Raw genomic sequence first — 16,522 nt, 5'->3', positions numbered from 1 at the left:
TTACATTTATTTCATCCATAAATTATTTCTGTTTCTAAAAAATTCCACACAATAGGGGAAAAATCTGTTATATTTTTCTGAAAAATTTAAACATTGATCTGAAAATATTTTTTTCTCTTACAGAAAAAGAAAAGATACAAAATAAAAACGACGACTCCTCGGACGACCCGTCCAAAAAGAAGAGGCAGCGGCGGCAGAGGACTCATTTCACCAGCCAGCAGCTGCAGGAGCTGGAGGCCACCTTCCAGAGGAACCGCTACCCGGACATGAGCACCAGGGAGGAGATAGCCGTGTGGACCAACCTCACGGAGGCCAGAGTCCGGGTCAGTAGAACAACGCGCACCAAGAGCAGGGATTTTTAAAAATATATATATTATTATCTCTGCACAATAACTACATAGAATTATTTGTTTAGTTATTTTTTTAATCTGCGTCTATTTGGCTCAGTATGCGTGCGTTAATAAAACGCTATGCATTGTTCAAAAGTGGTAAAAGTTGTAAATATAATACTGGTAAATAATTATTATTTACCAGTATTACATTTAAAAAAACTGCAGCATAAAACTACATTTAATTTGACTTTATTCCAAAAACATGATCTATTAGGACACAATGCACCAATATTTACCTTAGAACCAATCATGGTCGCTAGGAAATCATTAAAAAAAAATCATCAGTTAGCCCATTTATTATTTGCCCATTAGGCGTAATTAGGCTGTGATGACGCTGTTAACAGTTGAGGCTATTGACATGCCACTCGTGTTCTTCTCTCCGTGTAAAAGAGGTGCAAAGCTCGTATTTTGCGATTGTCGCCCTGACGTTGTGTGATTAAGGTCAGAGTGTTTGTGGAAGCATGCGGGGGAATACACATCCACCTCCCTGCACGTCGAGATGCGCCACTGAGACCGCGGTGTGTATTCTGCGCAGACAGGGGCGCCTTTAATCTGGAATTATCTGCGCATTAACCGGCAAGGGAGCGTTTCATTTTGGGATTTTAGATCTACAAAATAATAAAATGCACAACGATGCCGTAGGGACAAGTTTAACCAAACACGAGGAGAAAAAAATGCACGAATTGTACAAAATTATAATAATAATAATAATAATAATAATAATAATAATAATAATAATAATAATAATAATAATAATAATAATTAAAAAAATCTGAATTGAATCTCTAATTGTTCGTCTTTTGTGCTCCAGGTCTGGTTCAAGAACCGACGAGCCAAGTGGAGGAAACGGGAGAGAAACCAGCAAGCTGAGCTGTGCAAGAACGGCTTCGGCCCGCAGTTCAATGGACTCATGCAGCCCTACGACGACATGTACCCCAGCTACACGTACAACAACTGGGCCGCCAAGGGCCTCACGTCCGCCTCCCTGTCCACAAAAAGCTTCCCCTTCTTCAACTCCATGAACGTCAACCCTTTATCCTCGCAGACCATGTTCTCGCCGCCCAACTCCATCTCCTCCATGACCTCCAGCATGGTGCCGTCCGCGGTGACCGGCGTGCCGGGATCCAGCCTCAACAGCCTCAATAACTTGAACAACCTCAGTAACCCTTCCCTCAACTCGGGGGTGCCCACGCCGGCGTGTCCCTACGCGCCGCCGACCCCTCCCTACGTGTACAGAGACACTTGTAACTCCAGCCTGGCCAGCCTGAGACTGAAAGCCAAGCAGCACTCGAGTTTTGGATACGCCGGGGTGCAGAATCCAGCCACCAACCTGAGCGCTTGCCAGTACGCCGTGGACAGGCCGGTCTAATTGCTACCTGCACTGCAAAAAATCCCCACCGCTGTTAGAGGATGAAGCGACGCTTAAAGCATTTTTTTAAATCCTACAAAAGATCATTTTGAACTGTTTGAAGTGTTAAAGGAAATTTATTGCTCGGCTGGTAACCCATTTCCCCCCAAGACTGCCATTCGAGACACTTTTCCATCAAATGATAAGAAAAATGTGATTAAATCCCCTCCTATTGGCACATTGACTTTCATTCATCTTTACGCAGGGAATTCTAAGTTAGAGGGTTACGTTTGTGACGGTGGTTATTTTTTGCAGTGTGCGGACAATTAAAAGCAGCCGTCCACAGGAACAAGAGACTACTACAGCTACTTTTCTCATTTTTATTTGATTTTTTTTTTTTTTTTTTTTTTTTTTTTTGAAAAAAGGGCACTAGAAGACTGAACCACTGAAACAAACTCAGCTCCTCCTCGGAGGGAGTCAAACTGAACCGGGAGTTTCTTCCTCTCTGATGAGCGCCGGCCTCGTTCAGTTAAAATAAAAACATTAAAAAAATAAAGGCCTGCTTCACTTTTCACAGCTCGTCATGAGGGCTTTTTTTTTCTCCTGGTGGATTCTGGACGTTAACTGTTGACTGAAAAGGTTCGTGTAAATATATTTGAGTGATCATCTCCTGTGTGTTGAAGCGGCTGCGCTCCAACACCGCGACTCCTCTCCAGGTTCCAACTTATCGACGCATGTGGATAAAAAATAAGAAAAAAAAATAAATACAAGTCCTAAAAAAAAAAGGAACCATGTTTTGCTTGCAAACAAAAAGGGAATGTACATACTAAAACGCACCGGTTGTGTGTTTCGAACATATTATAAATTTATTATTAATGTCTGTGTGAATATCGATTTAGAATAGCAATTCTGGATTAAAAAAAATAACAATAATAAGCATCCAAAAATGTTCCTGCGACAAATGATTTGGGTTTTTTTTTTTTTTTTTTTTGCTCTGTGTATACTATTTGGTACGGAATTATGTTGTTTTTTTTCCGAAACATCCCAAAAAAATATTGTGTTTTATTTAATGGAAGTAAATATATTGTTCCAAAAACAATCTACTGGGCGACTTTTATTGAATCTTTGTGCAAGAAGTCTGTTAGCGGAGTGCAAAGCAGTGACAGTCTGTCTATAGCCTTTCGATTGTTTGAGGTGCTTGTGCGGCTAATCTATAGAGGAAAACAATGGGCCGCTCCAATACACATGGCACCGGGATGCTCCGGCAGATTAGCCGCTGAATGCGTGTCTGTCTGCCTGCCTGCGTCCAGCCAGGAGCCGCGGCTGCTCGCTGGGGCTTGAAATAACACAGGAATCAACAAAAAGGTGCGCGGCGCTGCGCCCAGCAGAGACAGCAATCCATTAAGTTTGGTTCTCTGAAGTGGATTCTTAGTCAATGCAACCTCAGAATAAGGTTTAGAAACACGCGTAAAAAGAAGTAATGCGCCAAATCATCCCTCCTTTGTTGGACGCTTATGTGCGCCTTTAATATTTATTTCTTTTGGTTTTGTTTCCAGTGAGTCCTCTTTTGTAGACACGCAACCGACCTCATCTGTTTGCCTTTTTTATATATTGTTTCCACTTGTGATTTTTCTTTCTCGGTCATGCGTTAAATGTGCAAACAAACTATGATTGGAAAGCTTGAGCAAACAGGCGGAGTTGCAGAGCTTTGAGGGCCGGGATGTCTGCAGGAGGAAGCGGGGAATGAGTGCAGCGTTCACCGAAGACATCGCGGAGGAAACACCGCCACATTTCCATGGGAAATAAATGAAATGCGGGCAACGTGCATGCGTCAGAACGTCAAATATTTATTTGGTTTGCGTCTATATTCCAACTAAATGCAACTATGAGATGTAAGAGTGCAGCGTTTGCACCGTTTTCAGCACAGAGGTGGTCCGGCTGGCCTGATTCAAAAAGATCCAACGTGAGACTCGCCTGAGGTCGCCTCTCATGGGGCTTTATTATGAGCAGAAATAAATCTCAGTAAGTCCCGAGTGTTGTTTTTACAAAACTGCCAAATAACAAACACCAGCGAAGCGTTCATCCGTTGCCCTGTATGCCGGCGCTGCTGTGCGCGCAGCTGCAAACCCTTTAAGATTTTCCACAAGTGTCACCTTTTGATGGAGTTGGTAAGGCGCAGAAATAATCATCCTGCAGGGGTGGGGTGGGGGGGATAAACCCGGGCGAATACACAAGTCTGCAGTCTGAATACACATCGACACAATCAACATGAGACCTGAAGAGGCATCAGTGGGAAGCTGTTCATTTGGCTGACACGGTGATCAGGACTGCACACTCCTCATATCCGCCTCTGCTCAAAGGTAAGAATCAAGCTATATTTAATGACGAGGATGCTTTTGTGATTACTACATATGGAAGCTGGCGTTGCATTTTAAAAAAATATATTTTTTGTTCATATTCTTGTTGAAATTTAGGCTTTCAGTTGCACAGAATAGTTTAAATTGTCTTGAGTTGTCGCATAAAGTCTGGTTTGGTTTTATTTGAAATAATTATCCCAACTCCAGAGTCCCTGATGCGTCAAAGAAAACTAATTTCTAAGGGATTAATAACAAACCTTTCTAATAATACATGTAAAATAATGTGTTTGTGTTGGTGCAATGCGTGAGCAAAGATGTGGTTTTCAATCTCAGCTCAAAAGACCCCCCCCCCCCACCACCACCTTAAATTTACCTAAAACACAGCAGTACATGCTGATGGGAAATTTGTTCCACTTGCTGATTTTAGAAGAAAAAAAATAATCCAAAGTAAAGTCTTGCTGCTCTCAGCAGAATTTAAATGAAAAAGCCAACAAATGCATGCATGCATGAAAAACATGTATCTCTGCACCTCCAGTGTAACAATAATTACAGCCTCTAAAGATGAATGCAGATGAAATATGTTGCAGTTTGGCAATGATTGTAGTCTTCATGGAAGCTTTGTATGGCCTTTAGGGATATTTGATTACACTTAATGTCAGGAAAGCATTTTTAGTGTATAATAGAGCTATAAAATGTGGATCGGCATTGTTTTTTTTAAATGTATTTATGGATGGTACATACAAATTAAGAGGAACTTTTTTCTCCTTCCTTCGTTTCATCTGTTCTAATGGGTCTTTAGTTGTGTCGTCCCTCTATGTTGATATTACAAGCTGGAAATGTGGGACTTGGAGGGATGTGGGTTAAGATAATGAACACAGATTCCGGATGTTTCAGAGCAGGCAGGGTGGCTCGGATCAATAGTTTATTATTTGTGGGAGGCAATGGAGCAACAGAGGCAAATTAAATCACAGCAGGACTCCGAGGGGACAGCGACACCCAGCTTGGTAAGGTCAGAGCTGTGCGTAGGTGAGATAAGATGGGAAAGCAGAAAACACACGTATGCTAGCACACGGGTTTGCATGCAGGTGTGGTTCGCAGTAAGACAGTTGGGAGAGAGTTGTGCCAACATGCAGGAGCTCTGCAGCAAAGAGGACTCCTGTGTCTGGGGGAGGTGGAGATTTAGGCTCTGAACCAATGGAGGCCCTGCAGCTTCAGCTAAAGGTCACATGGTGTGACCTCACACATTCTCACCCTCACCTAAGGCCTGAAGAGAGGTTTTCCGCAAGATTCATTACAATCCATCTAAACTAACACTCTAGCAGGGGGGAAAAAAACAACAGCTCTTCTTTTGCAAACTTTTAGAATAAATTGGAGAAGATGCCTCGATTTACTGCAACATTTGTGTCTGTTTACTCAGCTCAGAATGAGAAAAAAAATTAAATATATAAACGCCTTTTTTTCCACAAAAGCGCAGATTTAAAACCGGGTGAAAGTATTTTATCTGTGTGAGCTTGGCGGAGGGTAGGTGTGCTGTGGGGAGTTCAAGCCCCGCTCAGCGCTGCTGTCTGCGGCGTGTTTGTTCAGCATACATGTGCCGTTCGTGCAGCCGTGTAGAAGCCCCTCTCACTGTGGAGGCTCGCAGCAGTTGGAGGGCAGGCGGCAGGCGAGAGCGTGTGAAAGCAGATAACCAGGACGGATTTCATGACGCACACACTTCCTGCCCTCTGAAGTTCTATTAAAGGGGGATGAAAACAAAACACACACACACACAGATCTGAGTTGTTTTCTCTCCAAATCAATTTCTGCACATTGAGCATGATGAAAAGATCAGCGGTGCCACGCTCATGGAGCTTGGAGGGAGAGAAAGAGGCTCCATCATGGGAGACTTGAGAATTTCTATGATACGGTTGATGTTTAAAGACTTTAAGGGTGAACGTCACCTGTTGTTTCCCCCCACAGAAGGAAAAAAAAATAAAAAAACTAAAACAGAAGATTTGCTTCTATCTCCTCAAACCAAAAACATCTTCAGGATTCACAGAGGAGGATTTTGCATTAAAGGGACAGTTTGGAAAATTCCAAGATCAGCAAAGGTTCCCTCACCTCATGTTGTCAGTTCTAATAAAAAAGTCCTCAGACTAGTATTAGGCTAACAAGCTAATCAGATGACCCCCCCCCCCCACACACACACACACACATGCTTTACTGCAGGTTTCACACATCAGAAACAACTGAAGCCGGCCTATGGTTGTAGGAAGCCTTTTAATTGACCCAATAATAAATAAATTATATATTTAATAAGCTGCTTGGTGACCTGATGCATTAACTATGTAGTGTTTTTGAAGCTTATTATTACATTAGCTTTACATTTAATGTTTTTACTATGCCTTGGGAATTGTGAAGGTTTTTCTCAGTGTGTGTAACAACCAGGGCCAGTTTTTGCTTTTCATACGGGCAATACGGCTCTCTGGCCAGGGCGCCATTCTGTGGGGGCAGCACAAGTGCTCAGCAAATAAAAAGATGATGGCAGACACACCCCAAAGGACTTTTCTCTGTGTTACTTACACCCCCCCCCCCTCCCTCCCCCCCTACACTATGCAAAACCACAGTGTATGACCAGCAGGGGGCAAAGACTGCAGAAGCTGGAATCTGATTTGTGGGTTTTTACCTTTATGGGCTGGTTTTATAATAAAAATCTAAACATTTTAAAACTTTACAGTAACTTTATTAAATTTACCTAAAAGCAGCCCATAACATGTTCAGTGCTACTTTCAGGCATTTTCTGTCTTAGATGGAGATTAGTATGAAAACCCATATTAATAATCACATTAATAAGTCAAACATGGACTGAATTTTCCTGCACTGCTTACAGTTTTTTTTTTTTTTTTAAACACAGTTTGTGATTAATTAGAACTAAAAGGTGGATTCCAGGTGTAGAAGGAACGTCCCCATTCGTACTTGACCCAGTTGTCCAAATGTCAACATGTCCACAGTGAAGCCTGCATTGTCCTCCATGCTGGACATATGCAACTCATCCTGGGCAATAATTACATTTTTGATGGAATAACAATCAAAATAAGCAGAAGATCTGCAGGTTTTCTAAGAGAGGAATTGGTTTCTTGCTGACAGCATGGCTTTCTGAAGCCTTCCTCACGCCCCGTCCTGTTAAATCTGACAAGTCCGAAGCTGCTAACATTTTAGCCTCATCGGATGCATCGTGTTCAGACACCTGCAGTTTACACAGGCCGCCCCGCCCTCTGCGCTGTCGTCTGTTTTCTTTGGGCCTGTCATCTTCTGTAACAGCTTAATTGACGTTTACCTCAGCTTGTGGCTGTCAGCCACCCAGAGTCAGAGTCTGGAGAGCCGCTCTCCGCCGCTGTTTCCCAGGCTCCGCTTTAGCTACAAAATTACACCTGAGCACCCGTGTTTGCTTTGGTGCTTCTCTCATTTCATGTCCCACAATCTTCACAATCCAAGGTGAGTCAAAAAAAAGAAAAAAAAAGCAGAGGGAAATTGTGGAGAAAGAATATCATCTGCCCTTTTTTAACGTGAGCTTGAGATAAAATAAATAGATAAAAGGAAGAACAAACAAAGTCAGTATGACTGAATCAAAGTACGAGACGTTCTTCAACACAATTTCAACTTCTCTTCATGGATTTAAGCTACTAACGTAAGACTGAACATCTCAGCTCAGGCATTTCTTCAGTTTTGCTCTAACGGTCATGTTCAGTCATGCAAAATATCCAAATGTGCCGTATTTCTGCACCGTAGCTGGATATGAGGGCAGGAACAAAGGCTGCAGCGCCTGCAGAGTTAATGTCACACTTTACAGACGTTCCAGCTGTACAAACACGTCGCTGAGCATAAAACGAGCAATACTACCGAGACGCCAAGTAAAGAAAAAACACAATATCACAATTTATTCACCTAATTCCAACTTCAGTTCAATTCCTGAGGCCAAACACAAATGTTTTCCAAGTGAAATCTCTGCGCTTTCATGTTGTGTGGTTACGGGACAGATTCTGCCGGAATATGGACGCCCGCGTGATTTTAGTCATACTGAGTAAATTCGTGTCTCTTTATTTTCTCATCCTTGTTTGGTGACTGGCCTTTCTGTTCGGCAGCTTGACTTAAACTGTGTGCAGAAGTGCTTAGCACACAGGTGGGCGCGCGCATGAACTCCAGTTGAATGCTGAGAGTTTAACTTAAACGTATTTGGATCTGATCCCGCCTGGTGTTTAGTTGACTGTGGCTCAGTCGTCTTGACTTCTGAGCGTTTTGGGTTTGATTCCAGCCTCCCACTGTCACATGCTGACGTGCCCCTGGGCAAGGCACGTAACCCCAGGTTGCTACAGCTCTGTGTGCGTGTTTTGGAGTGATGGGGCGAAGCGCTTTGAGCGCTCAGCGTGGCTGGAGAGGCTCTGCACAAACCATTACAACGAGGCGCTACCTCGTCCTCAGCAGGCCTGAAAGGTGCAGTCAGAACACGGCCGGTCATTTTACGTTTGACTTTGTTATTAAATAGATTTCAGAGGAAGACATCTCACTGAAAATGGGCTTGGCTGGGATTTACAGAGCTTTGAAAAAAGTATTCACTCCTGCTGAACTTTTTCCACGTAACACATCGGGATTTCTACATGACAGACCAACACAGATGATAGAGTAGATGTGAGATGAAATGAAAATGAAACATGGTTCAAATCTTTTAATAAATTAATTTCTGGAAAGTTTGAAAAGCCTCAATTATTCTGATGCCCCTAAATACAGTCCAGTGATGTTAATTTCCTTCTAAAGTCACTTTTTTAAAGTCCACTTGTGTGTAACCTAATCTACGTATAAATGTTCTGTTTCTGGCTTCAGAGCTTTGTCAGAGAACATGATGAAGAACCAGGAACCCAGCAGACAGGTTAGAGAGAAGGCTCTGGAGAAGTGAGCTGAATGCAGAACAATCCTGGAAGAAAACCAGTTTATCGTCATTATTTATTCATTCACAAAGTGCTTTACAATCCAAAAGGCGACCAAAGTGCTGAATGAACGGTGTTTGAGGCTGACACTGGGGTGGAGGTTCATCATCCAGCAGAATAACCACCCTGAACATGCAGCCAGAGATGCTATGGAACGGTTTAGATCAAAACAGAATCATGTGCCAGATCGGCCTAGTCAAAGTCCAGAAATCAATTTACTGAGGATATGTGGCAGGGCCTGAAAATATAAGTTCACAGACGCTCTCCATCCAGTCTAACTGACGTTGAGCCGTTTTACTCAGAGTAAAGTTCAAAAGTTTGAGTCTCTAGAAGTTTAAAGCTGGTAGATAAACTCCCCACAGACCTGCAGCCACAGCACAGTTCCCCTGGTTGCTCTGACCTGTTTCAACAAACGGGGATCCACTCAGTTGTCAGCGGAGCAAAAGACACAAATGTGTTGACTCTTTCTCATTGAATTTCCAATTTATTTTTACAAAACAGCTGACAGATGTCATTCAGGCAGAAACTCCATTGTTTACCTACGGTAACCAAACAGAAACCTCTACTCCCAACCAGCTGGACCAGGATGAAATCAAGAGCCTGTTTGACTCTCAGATGTTCAATTAGCGATCACTCTGCAGCTCTTTCTGTATGTCTGGGTTGTTTTTCACATCATGGATGGAGGAGGTCTGAGGAAGAGGAGTCTGAGGAAGAGGAGTCTGAGGAAGAGGAGTCTGTGTGCGAGGTGGAGGTGGAGAGGGAAGGGCTCAAGTTTCAGAGTTTCAAATTTAGGCAACTATAACAGCAAAATTCACATCGAAGCTTTTCAGATTCTGGTTCCAATTCTTTGCAAAAATGAAAATTTAACAAAGCCCATGTGGAAAATAATAAAAATAACTTGGATTAAAGTTATGTAACCAGCTACTAATGGCACCAGTGATTCGCTGATTGTAGTGCTGTGATTTGTTGTCCATTGTGTATAGATTGATTGAAGGAGCTCACAGACTTGGTGGCAGGTTTTGTTATTTGAAGGCAATGTCATTTTTTTTATTTTTTACATTTCATTTATATTTTACATGTTCAGGCACAACCAGAGCCTTTTGCAAACAAAATGTGTCACTTAGACCATGAGTACCACTGTTTAAGCCTGTGTGTGTTAACTGTTGACGCCTGAAAATGTGGAGTTTGAGTTGACTGTAGCATGAAGGAAATTAAGAAAAACCAGGGCCAGTTATATGCACAGCACACACTTCTTCTTATTTATGCTTGTAAAATAATATTACAAACTATCCTTCCTCTTCTTTCCACTTCACAGTTATTTGTTACTTTGTGTTGGTCTAAAATGGAATATGTATAAAATACATTATAGTTTGGGGTTATAATGTCATGGAAAAAGGAAAATGTTAAGGGTGTGAATACTTTTGCCCTGTACATTAGTCATAGTGTAATTATTTCAGAGTTGCACGAGGCAGCAGTGTAATAATTACACTGGCAGTTTTCAAACTCTGTAACTAAACCCATTTTTGGCAGAGTCAGCACAAGTGACTGCTGCCACACTTTTCATAACTTCAACGGAACAACTTGGATAGAAGCAACATTTCTGAGAACACTTTTGTCACTTGTTTATTTTTATTTTATTTTATTTTATCAGCAGCAGACCGTGCACACAAGCAGTTTGCAGCGGGGGGGGGGGGGGGGGGGGGGGGGGATGTTATCTGGCTGCTCTGTTTAGAGACGAAACTCAAACACTTTGATGAGCAGCAGAAGCTCATATAAAAGTGCAGAACTGGTTGGTTTAAAGTCATTTAAGGTTAGGTTTATATCAGCAAACATTTTGAAACATTTCCAATAACTTTTCCCAATTTAACTTCATATTAGAATTGTCTAATTTTTAAAAGATCAGTGTAAAGTCAACTTATGTAAACAATCAGCACAAAAATTATACTGATATTATTTTTGTTTTATTTTAAATGTCCATGGCTGTTACTACACTCAGATATTATATTTGTTAATAAATGTAATCTCTTGGTGGAGTCAGAAATGTGTGGTTTATAAATACCTGTAAAATAAATAGAAAGTTTTTTTTGTTTAAATAAGGAATAAAAAAATAATCAGCACATCAGTTTGCAGCAAAATCAAATATTTCTTGAATCACTGATGTTGTTCTACTGTGGAAAATCGGTGCTAACTGCATGTAAGCAGATATAAGAAGATCTTAAACCGATGTTTTCTTATTGCTTTTATGTTTAGAGAAACTGCTCAGTTTGTTTTTATGTAAGACCAGAATTATTAAGAGCAGCTGAGGAGGACGTAAAGATCCAGATGAAGCTACAGAGCAGGGGTGTCCAAAAGCAGCCCGGGGGCCATACTTAGCCCTGTGAACTATTCTGGGGGGCCCCGACCGCTCTTCAACAATTTCATGTTAGATTTAAATTTTTACTGATGTGAGGCCTTTCAAAAAGAGACAAATCAAAATATTCTTCAAATGGAAAATATAAGGTGAAACCCAAAGTATTGGGTTTATCAGAAATGTTTTTGCTTTTGATATAGATTAATAGTAAATAGAACCACAAATATGCAGCAACTTTTCCTAACAAGCAGACTAGGCTGAGCCCACATATTTAACCTGGCTAGCTAAAGCAAGAGTTAGTAGATGTCCAGGTCTTGTTGCTGAAAAGACACAAAACAAAGCAATCTAGAAAAAGGTGATCAGCCCAAAAAATTTAGGATATCATTTTCTGTTTATTTTTTTATATATATAGATCCCTGTTTATGTTTTAAGTCCACAATGATTTACAGGTCCCTTTCTACAGAAATCAGACTCCTTTGCTTGGTTAATTTAGATATTGTTTTTATTGTTGAGCAGGTAGAATACTTTTTGCAATTCTGAGACCCCTAAGTACATTCAACTTGACATTTTTGGCCCCCATGACCACAAGTTTGGACCGCATTGCTTTAGAGCCACAGATCCTGCTCAAACTTGTCCTTCAAAAGGCTTTCAACTCAATTTCCTGCCACAGTTGTTTCATCTTTGATATTTCATAAACCATTATTGGCTCATAAAAAAGTCAAGTTAAATTTCAAACCTTCCTCTGAAACCCAACATCTGTAAGGGTTCTGCACTGCTTTGTTAAAGGTGCATTGAGCAATTTTTGAAGATAAATGTTATTTATTTTCTTTTGAGTTTTCCCCTTTTTATCACAGTAGTCTATAGAGTGACTAAGTCAGTTCATGAGAAAGTGATTCAGGCCGAATCCTGTGGGTGTGATGTGCTGCCCGCTTTCGTTCACCTGGCTACTTTGCTGGGTCTCCTCTGTAATCGTAATAAGTGAAAGAACACGAGCTAACTTTAATATTTATAACTTTCTTACCTCAGAAGAAATCACGTCTTTAAACTAAAGACCTGTTCTCCTTGCATGTGCACAACACTGGTGTCATTTCAACTTGTCACCAGAGGGGGCAGACGTTTGCAAAAACTCTGGAACTTGCACTATGCTCCTTTAAATGCTTTCAAGTAATTATCCTAAAAATACATTCCTGTTGGACACTTTTTCAGCCTCCCTTTCTGTTTGAAGATTAACATTCATAAATCTTATTGACCTTTCAGAAATATCTAGCTGTGGGAACTAGAGCAAGCTGGACAAATGTAGTGCAAACAAGTTTCTGACAGGCCACAATACGTTTTGTGTCTATTTGTTTCCACAGTGTGTTTCCAGACCATCAAACATTTGATCCCGTAGCACTCAGAGAGTTTATTGCTCCACATTTAAAATCCATCTCTGCCTCCACACAGACTCGGTGCCTGGCGTCGCGTCTTACTGGAGTGAAATCATCGACTCGTCGCTCTGCTAACTGATTTGCTGTGTGTTGTTGCATTGCACATGGAGACCAACGGGGGGTTTCTCTCCACTGCTCATGCAGGCCTGCTGCTGTGAGGGAGCGTCCAGGCCAGCAGCCGTCTGGCATTGCAGCATTCACACTGGGAAACACCACGGCCAGTTCATCAGCTGACAGAAGAAATCACAGTAAGTTTTCAATGTTTACACCTCGTAAAAAAAATTATTTGTTGGCTGCCACTTTTATAGACTCCAGATGTTGTAAATCCCAGTTTTCCCAACAGAACTTTTATTTCTACTCCATCACTGAGGACATTTTTCTGTCTTTGACTTTCTTTTTTCATGACTAAAGTTTATTCTCCCAATGGGCAGTTTTTTTTTTTTTTTTTTTTTTTTTTAGTTTTTGTACAGTTGTTAAAACTCAAACAATGCAGTGGCTCTTGTGTGTGCATAATGCCAAATAATATCTGATGTTTACATTGAACTTCTTCAACTTTCAATTCAATTCAATTTTATTTATATACAGTCAATTAACAACACAAAGTCATATTCAATCATACCATCCAGACAGTTTGCTCTACAGAAATAGCTCAGGGTAACATGAGCCACTCTGACTAGAAGCTTTGTCAAAAAGGAAAGTTTTAAGATTAGTCTTAAAAGTAGACGGGGTGTCTGCCTCACGGACCAAAACTGGGAGTTGGTTCCACAGGAGAGGAGCCTGATAGCTAAAGGATCTGCCTCCCATTCTACTTTTAGAGACTCTAGGAACCACCAGCAGACCTGCAGTCTGAGAGCGAAGTGCTCTGTTAGGAACATACGGGGTAATCAGAGCTCTGATATACTTTCAAAGTTAACATTAATTTCAATGCTTATCTGAAATAATCAGTATGTTGTATCATTCAGTTAATTCATTTCCGCTTTTAGTAAAACATTTAATTTGTAGTATGATTCCAGATTTCCGGTAAAAGGTAATTAAAAGTCAGTTTTTGGACCTCTGTACTTCCTGGCTCTGGTTGCCTGTAGTCTGGTGAAGAGAACAAGACTTGAAATCAAACTAAAATCTGGAGGAGTTTGAACAAATGTCCTCTGATGCTGCTCAGTATTTGATTTTCTTTTAAAAAGACTAACAAAAAGATTCTATTTTTTTGTGCTGAGATGACAAGACGGGGCCGATCTCCTCACTGCAAAAACGGATCTAAAAATAAGTAAAATGTTGTTAAAGTTTGTGTTTTTGTCCCAGATTTGAGCAGGTAAATAATATTATCTGCCAATGGAATAAGTATTTTTCCCATAAAATAGGATAATTAGACATCCTGCACTTGAAATAAGATGATGAAGATGAGTTGTTCCTATTTTAAGTGCAAAAATCTTATTCCATTGGCAGATCATCTTATTTACCTGCTCAAATCAAGGACAGATACACTGATTTTAAGAACATTTTACTTATTTTTAGTTCTGTTTTTGCAGTGCTGCAGTCAAGTACACCTTGGAGAGGTTCGCAGTCCATCATAGTGTGACAAAACGAGCAAAAGTGGAACGGGTAAGAACGCTTTTGCTTTAACGTTTCTTTTTGTAATCAAGTTCAAACAGTTATTGTATCATTTGAATTTTCTACTGTGCGCTAAATGAATACCTGTTAATTCTTGTCTTCTCGTTGGTGATTCGCTGCAGGAAAAGGACCATCAACATTTTTTAAGCACCTGTTGTACCTCATGGCCTCCTGGGTCTGGTCGACTTTTGGTCTCATGAAGATAAGAAGACGTGAAACCAAATGATGCATAAAAGGAAAACCTTCCTGATTCAGAGGGTAGATCTGCTCTGGCTGTGATCATTCATTCCTGCTATCACAGCATAATTATTTATAAACAGCAGAAAGAGATTACCGAACTGCAAAGGGCAATAAAAAAAACTGAACCGCTGTGACAAAAAGGAAAAAAAAAGGGACTGCTCCACCTGGTGCCGCTACCTGGTGCCTCTGCTCATCCACCTCTCTGAGCCCATTCAGCATTTCCAACCCAACAAGAACAGACGGTGTGAAGAGCGACTTATTGGATTGGATCCCATCCAGCAGTGACTTATACGCTCAACCTATATGTCACAGATGGTAGGATTTCTGTGTGGTTGATATAGGAAATCCACTAAGGAGTATTGATCTCGCTGAGATCTGCTCTCTCCGCCTGATCTTGCCGGATCTGAACAACCAGAGAGACCTGCAGGGGAGTCGAGCCGCTGGAATCTTGTTCTAGCCTTAAAAGCTAAAACAGAGAGATTTCTGTTCAAATATTCAGGTAGAAAATGATTCTATGCCACGTTTTGCTGTCGCTAAATGAATACATACATACAGATGGGGAACGGACCATTTTTTACAACCTGTTTCAGCGCAACGGATAAAAATAGTTTATGCATCTTACGTTGCTCAAACTGTGCCAACAGAAAACTGAAGGAAACTACTTGTTGACTCACTGTTTGCTTGCAGACTCCTCTTCAGGTAGATTAGGTTCAGACCACAGCAAGGAGCCGGCTTTACCTCAAAGATTTCCCCAGCACAAAGTAGGCGGACGATAATCCACTCAATCATGGCTTGAAGATGAACATAAACACGATGTCTTTGTGACGTGTCAGGAGATCTCCAACCACAAATAGGCATCCAAACACAAACATCAGCGCTGGTTTTGTGTGCATATATGACAGAATTACAGTAGATGTAGGCTTCTCCAATGCAAAGACAGAATCCCACCTTTCCGGTGCACATCTACGGGCCTCAGGTGTGCCTGGCAGGTATGTGCCCATCAGCCTGCACACATCCACATCGCTTTTTCCATTTCTGACAACTAATATTACCACTGGCATTGTTTCGGTAACTAAAACGCTTAAAGCAGTTATTTCCTAATGCATTTGTGGAGATTATCTCAAGATGTTCAGTTTAGTGTTTCATGGCCCCAAACTTTAGGAGTCCCCAAATCCAAGAGTTTAATTTTTCAGATTAGATGAACTGTAAAAACTATTGTTAACTAATTATTAACCACGTTGACTTTCACCAGACAGTAGAGTGGAACCGATGTTTCTATGCTAAACAGCGCCGATCAATGCAGCAGCTACAGCTGGGACCAGACACAGTAAAAATGGACGTATTACCTTTATACTCACTGTCTGACGTGAAATCAGTCTAAATCTTTCCTGGTTTAGGCTACTTAGGTTTAACAAACACTTCTGTAATATTTGGTCTTTTAAACTGCAGGATTTGGATCAAAGGTTTTGGCTTTCTGTCCAGGGGAACCGGTACAACTAGGTTGGGTTTGTGGGCCGTCTTGCTCACACACACCTTTGAGTGACTGAGATATGTACATATATATAAAATAAACCACTTTTTAATTGAGTTGGTGGTATGCTTAATGTCTGTCCAGTCGTAAAACACAATTTACAGCTAGGCTTTAACTTCATTGCTGGTTTCTCGAGTTGTTGCTTCCGTATTTCTACATATTAATATTTCCTCATGGTGCTGTAGTTAATCAAGTCTAGCAGTTGCTCCAGTAGAAAAAAACGCACCCTGACAATCTTATGCTGCAACACCCCTATTCCCCGCTTTGCCTCCAAATGTAATGGTGATCATTTTAGTCAGACAATGCAT

At 41.1% G+C, this 16,522-nt stretch overlaps 1 protein-coding gene and 1 long non-coding RNA gene across 6 annotated transcripts in view; both read left to right on the top strand.

The window, feature by feature from the left end:
* Positions 1-2,839, top strand: part of pitx2 (paired-like homeodomain 2) — an 80,548-nt gene extending 77,709 nt beyond the window's left edge. For all 4 annotated transcript variants that reach the window (XM_021323768.2, XM_012876919.3, XM_036127222.1 and 1 more), the window contains 2 exons: positions 124-323; positions 1,204-2,839. In XM_021323768.2, coding sequence (XP_021179443.1) covers positions 124-323; positions 1,204-1,761 — 758 coding nt within the window. In that variant the 3' untranslated portion in view covers positions 1,762-2,839. The remainder of the gene's footprint in view (positions 1-123; positions 324-1,203) is intronic.
* A 1,165-nt stretch (positions 2,840-4,004) lies between these two features.
* On the top strand, positions 4,005-16,238 carry LOC118557276. 2 transcript variants are annotated; one of them, XR_004927754.1, is made up of 4 exons: positions 4,005-4,100; positions 12,980-13,083; positions 14,362-14,434; positions 14,566-16,238. It is a non-coding gene; the product is annotated as an uncharacterized LOC118557276 (long non-coding RNA). The 2 variants fall into 2 exon arrangements; XR_004927753.1 differs by having other exon boundaries at positions 12,852-13,083.
* Positions 16,239-16,522: the final 284 nt, after the last annotated feature.

Source organism: Fundulus heteroclitus, chromosome 23, assembly GCF_011125445.2.
Source record: "Fundulus heteroclitus isolate FHET01 chromosome 23, MU-UCD_Fhet_4.1, whole genome shotgun sequence".
In the NCBI taxonomy this organism is placed as follows: Eukaryota; Metazoa; Chordata; class Actinopteri; order Cyprinodontiformes; family Fundulidae; genus Fundulus; species Fundulus heteroclitus.
Note: the sequence above shows the minus strand (reverse complement) of the source record. Positions and strands in the feature narration are given on the sequence as shown.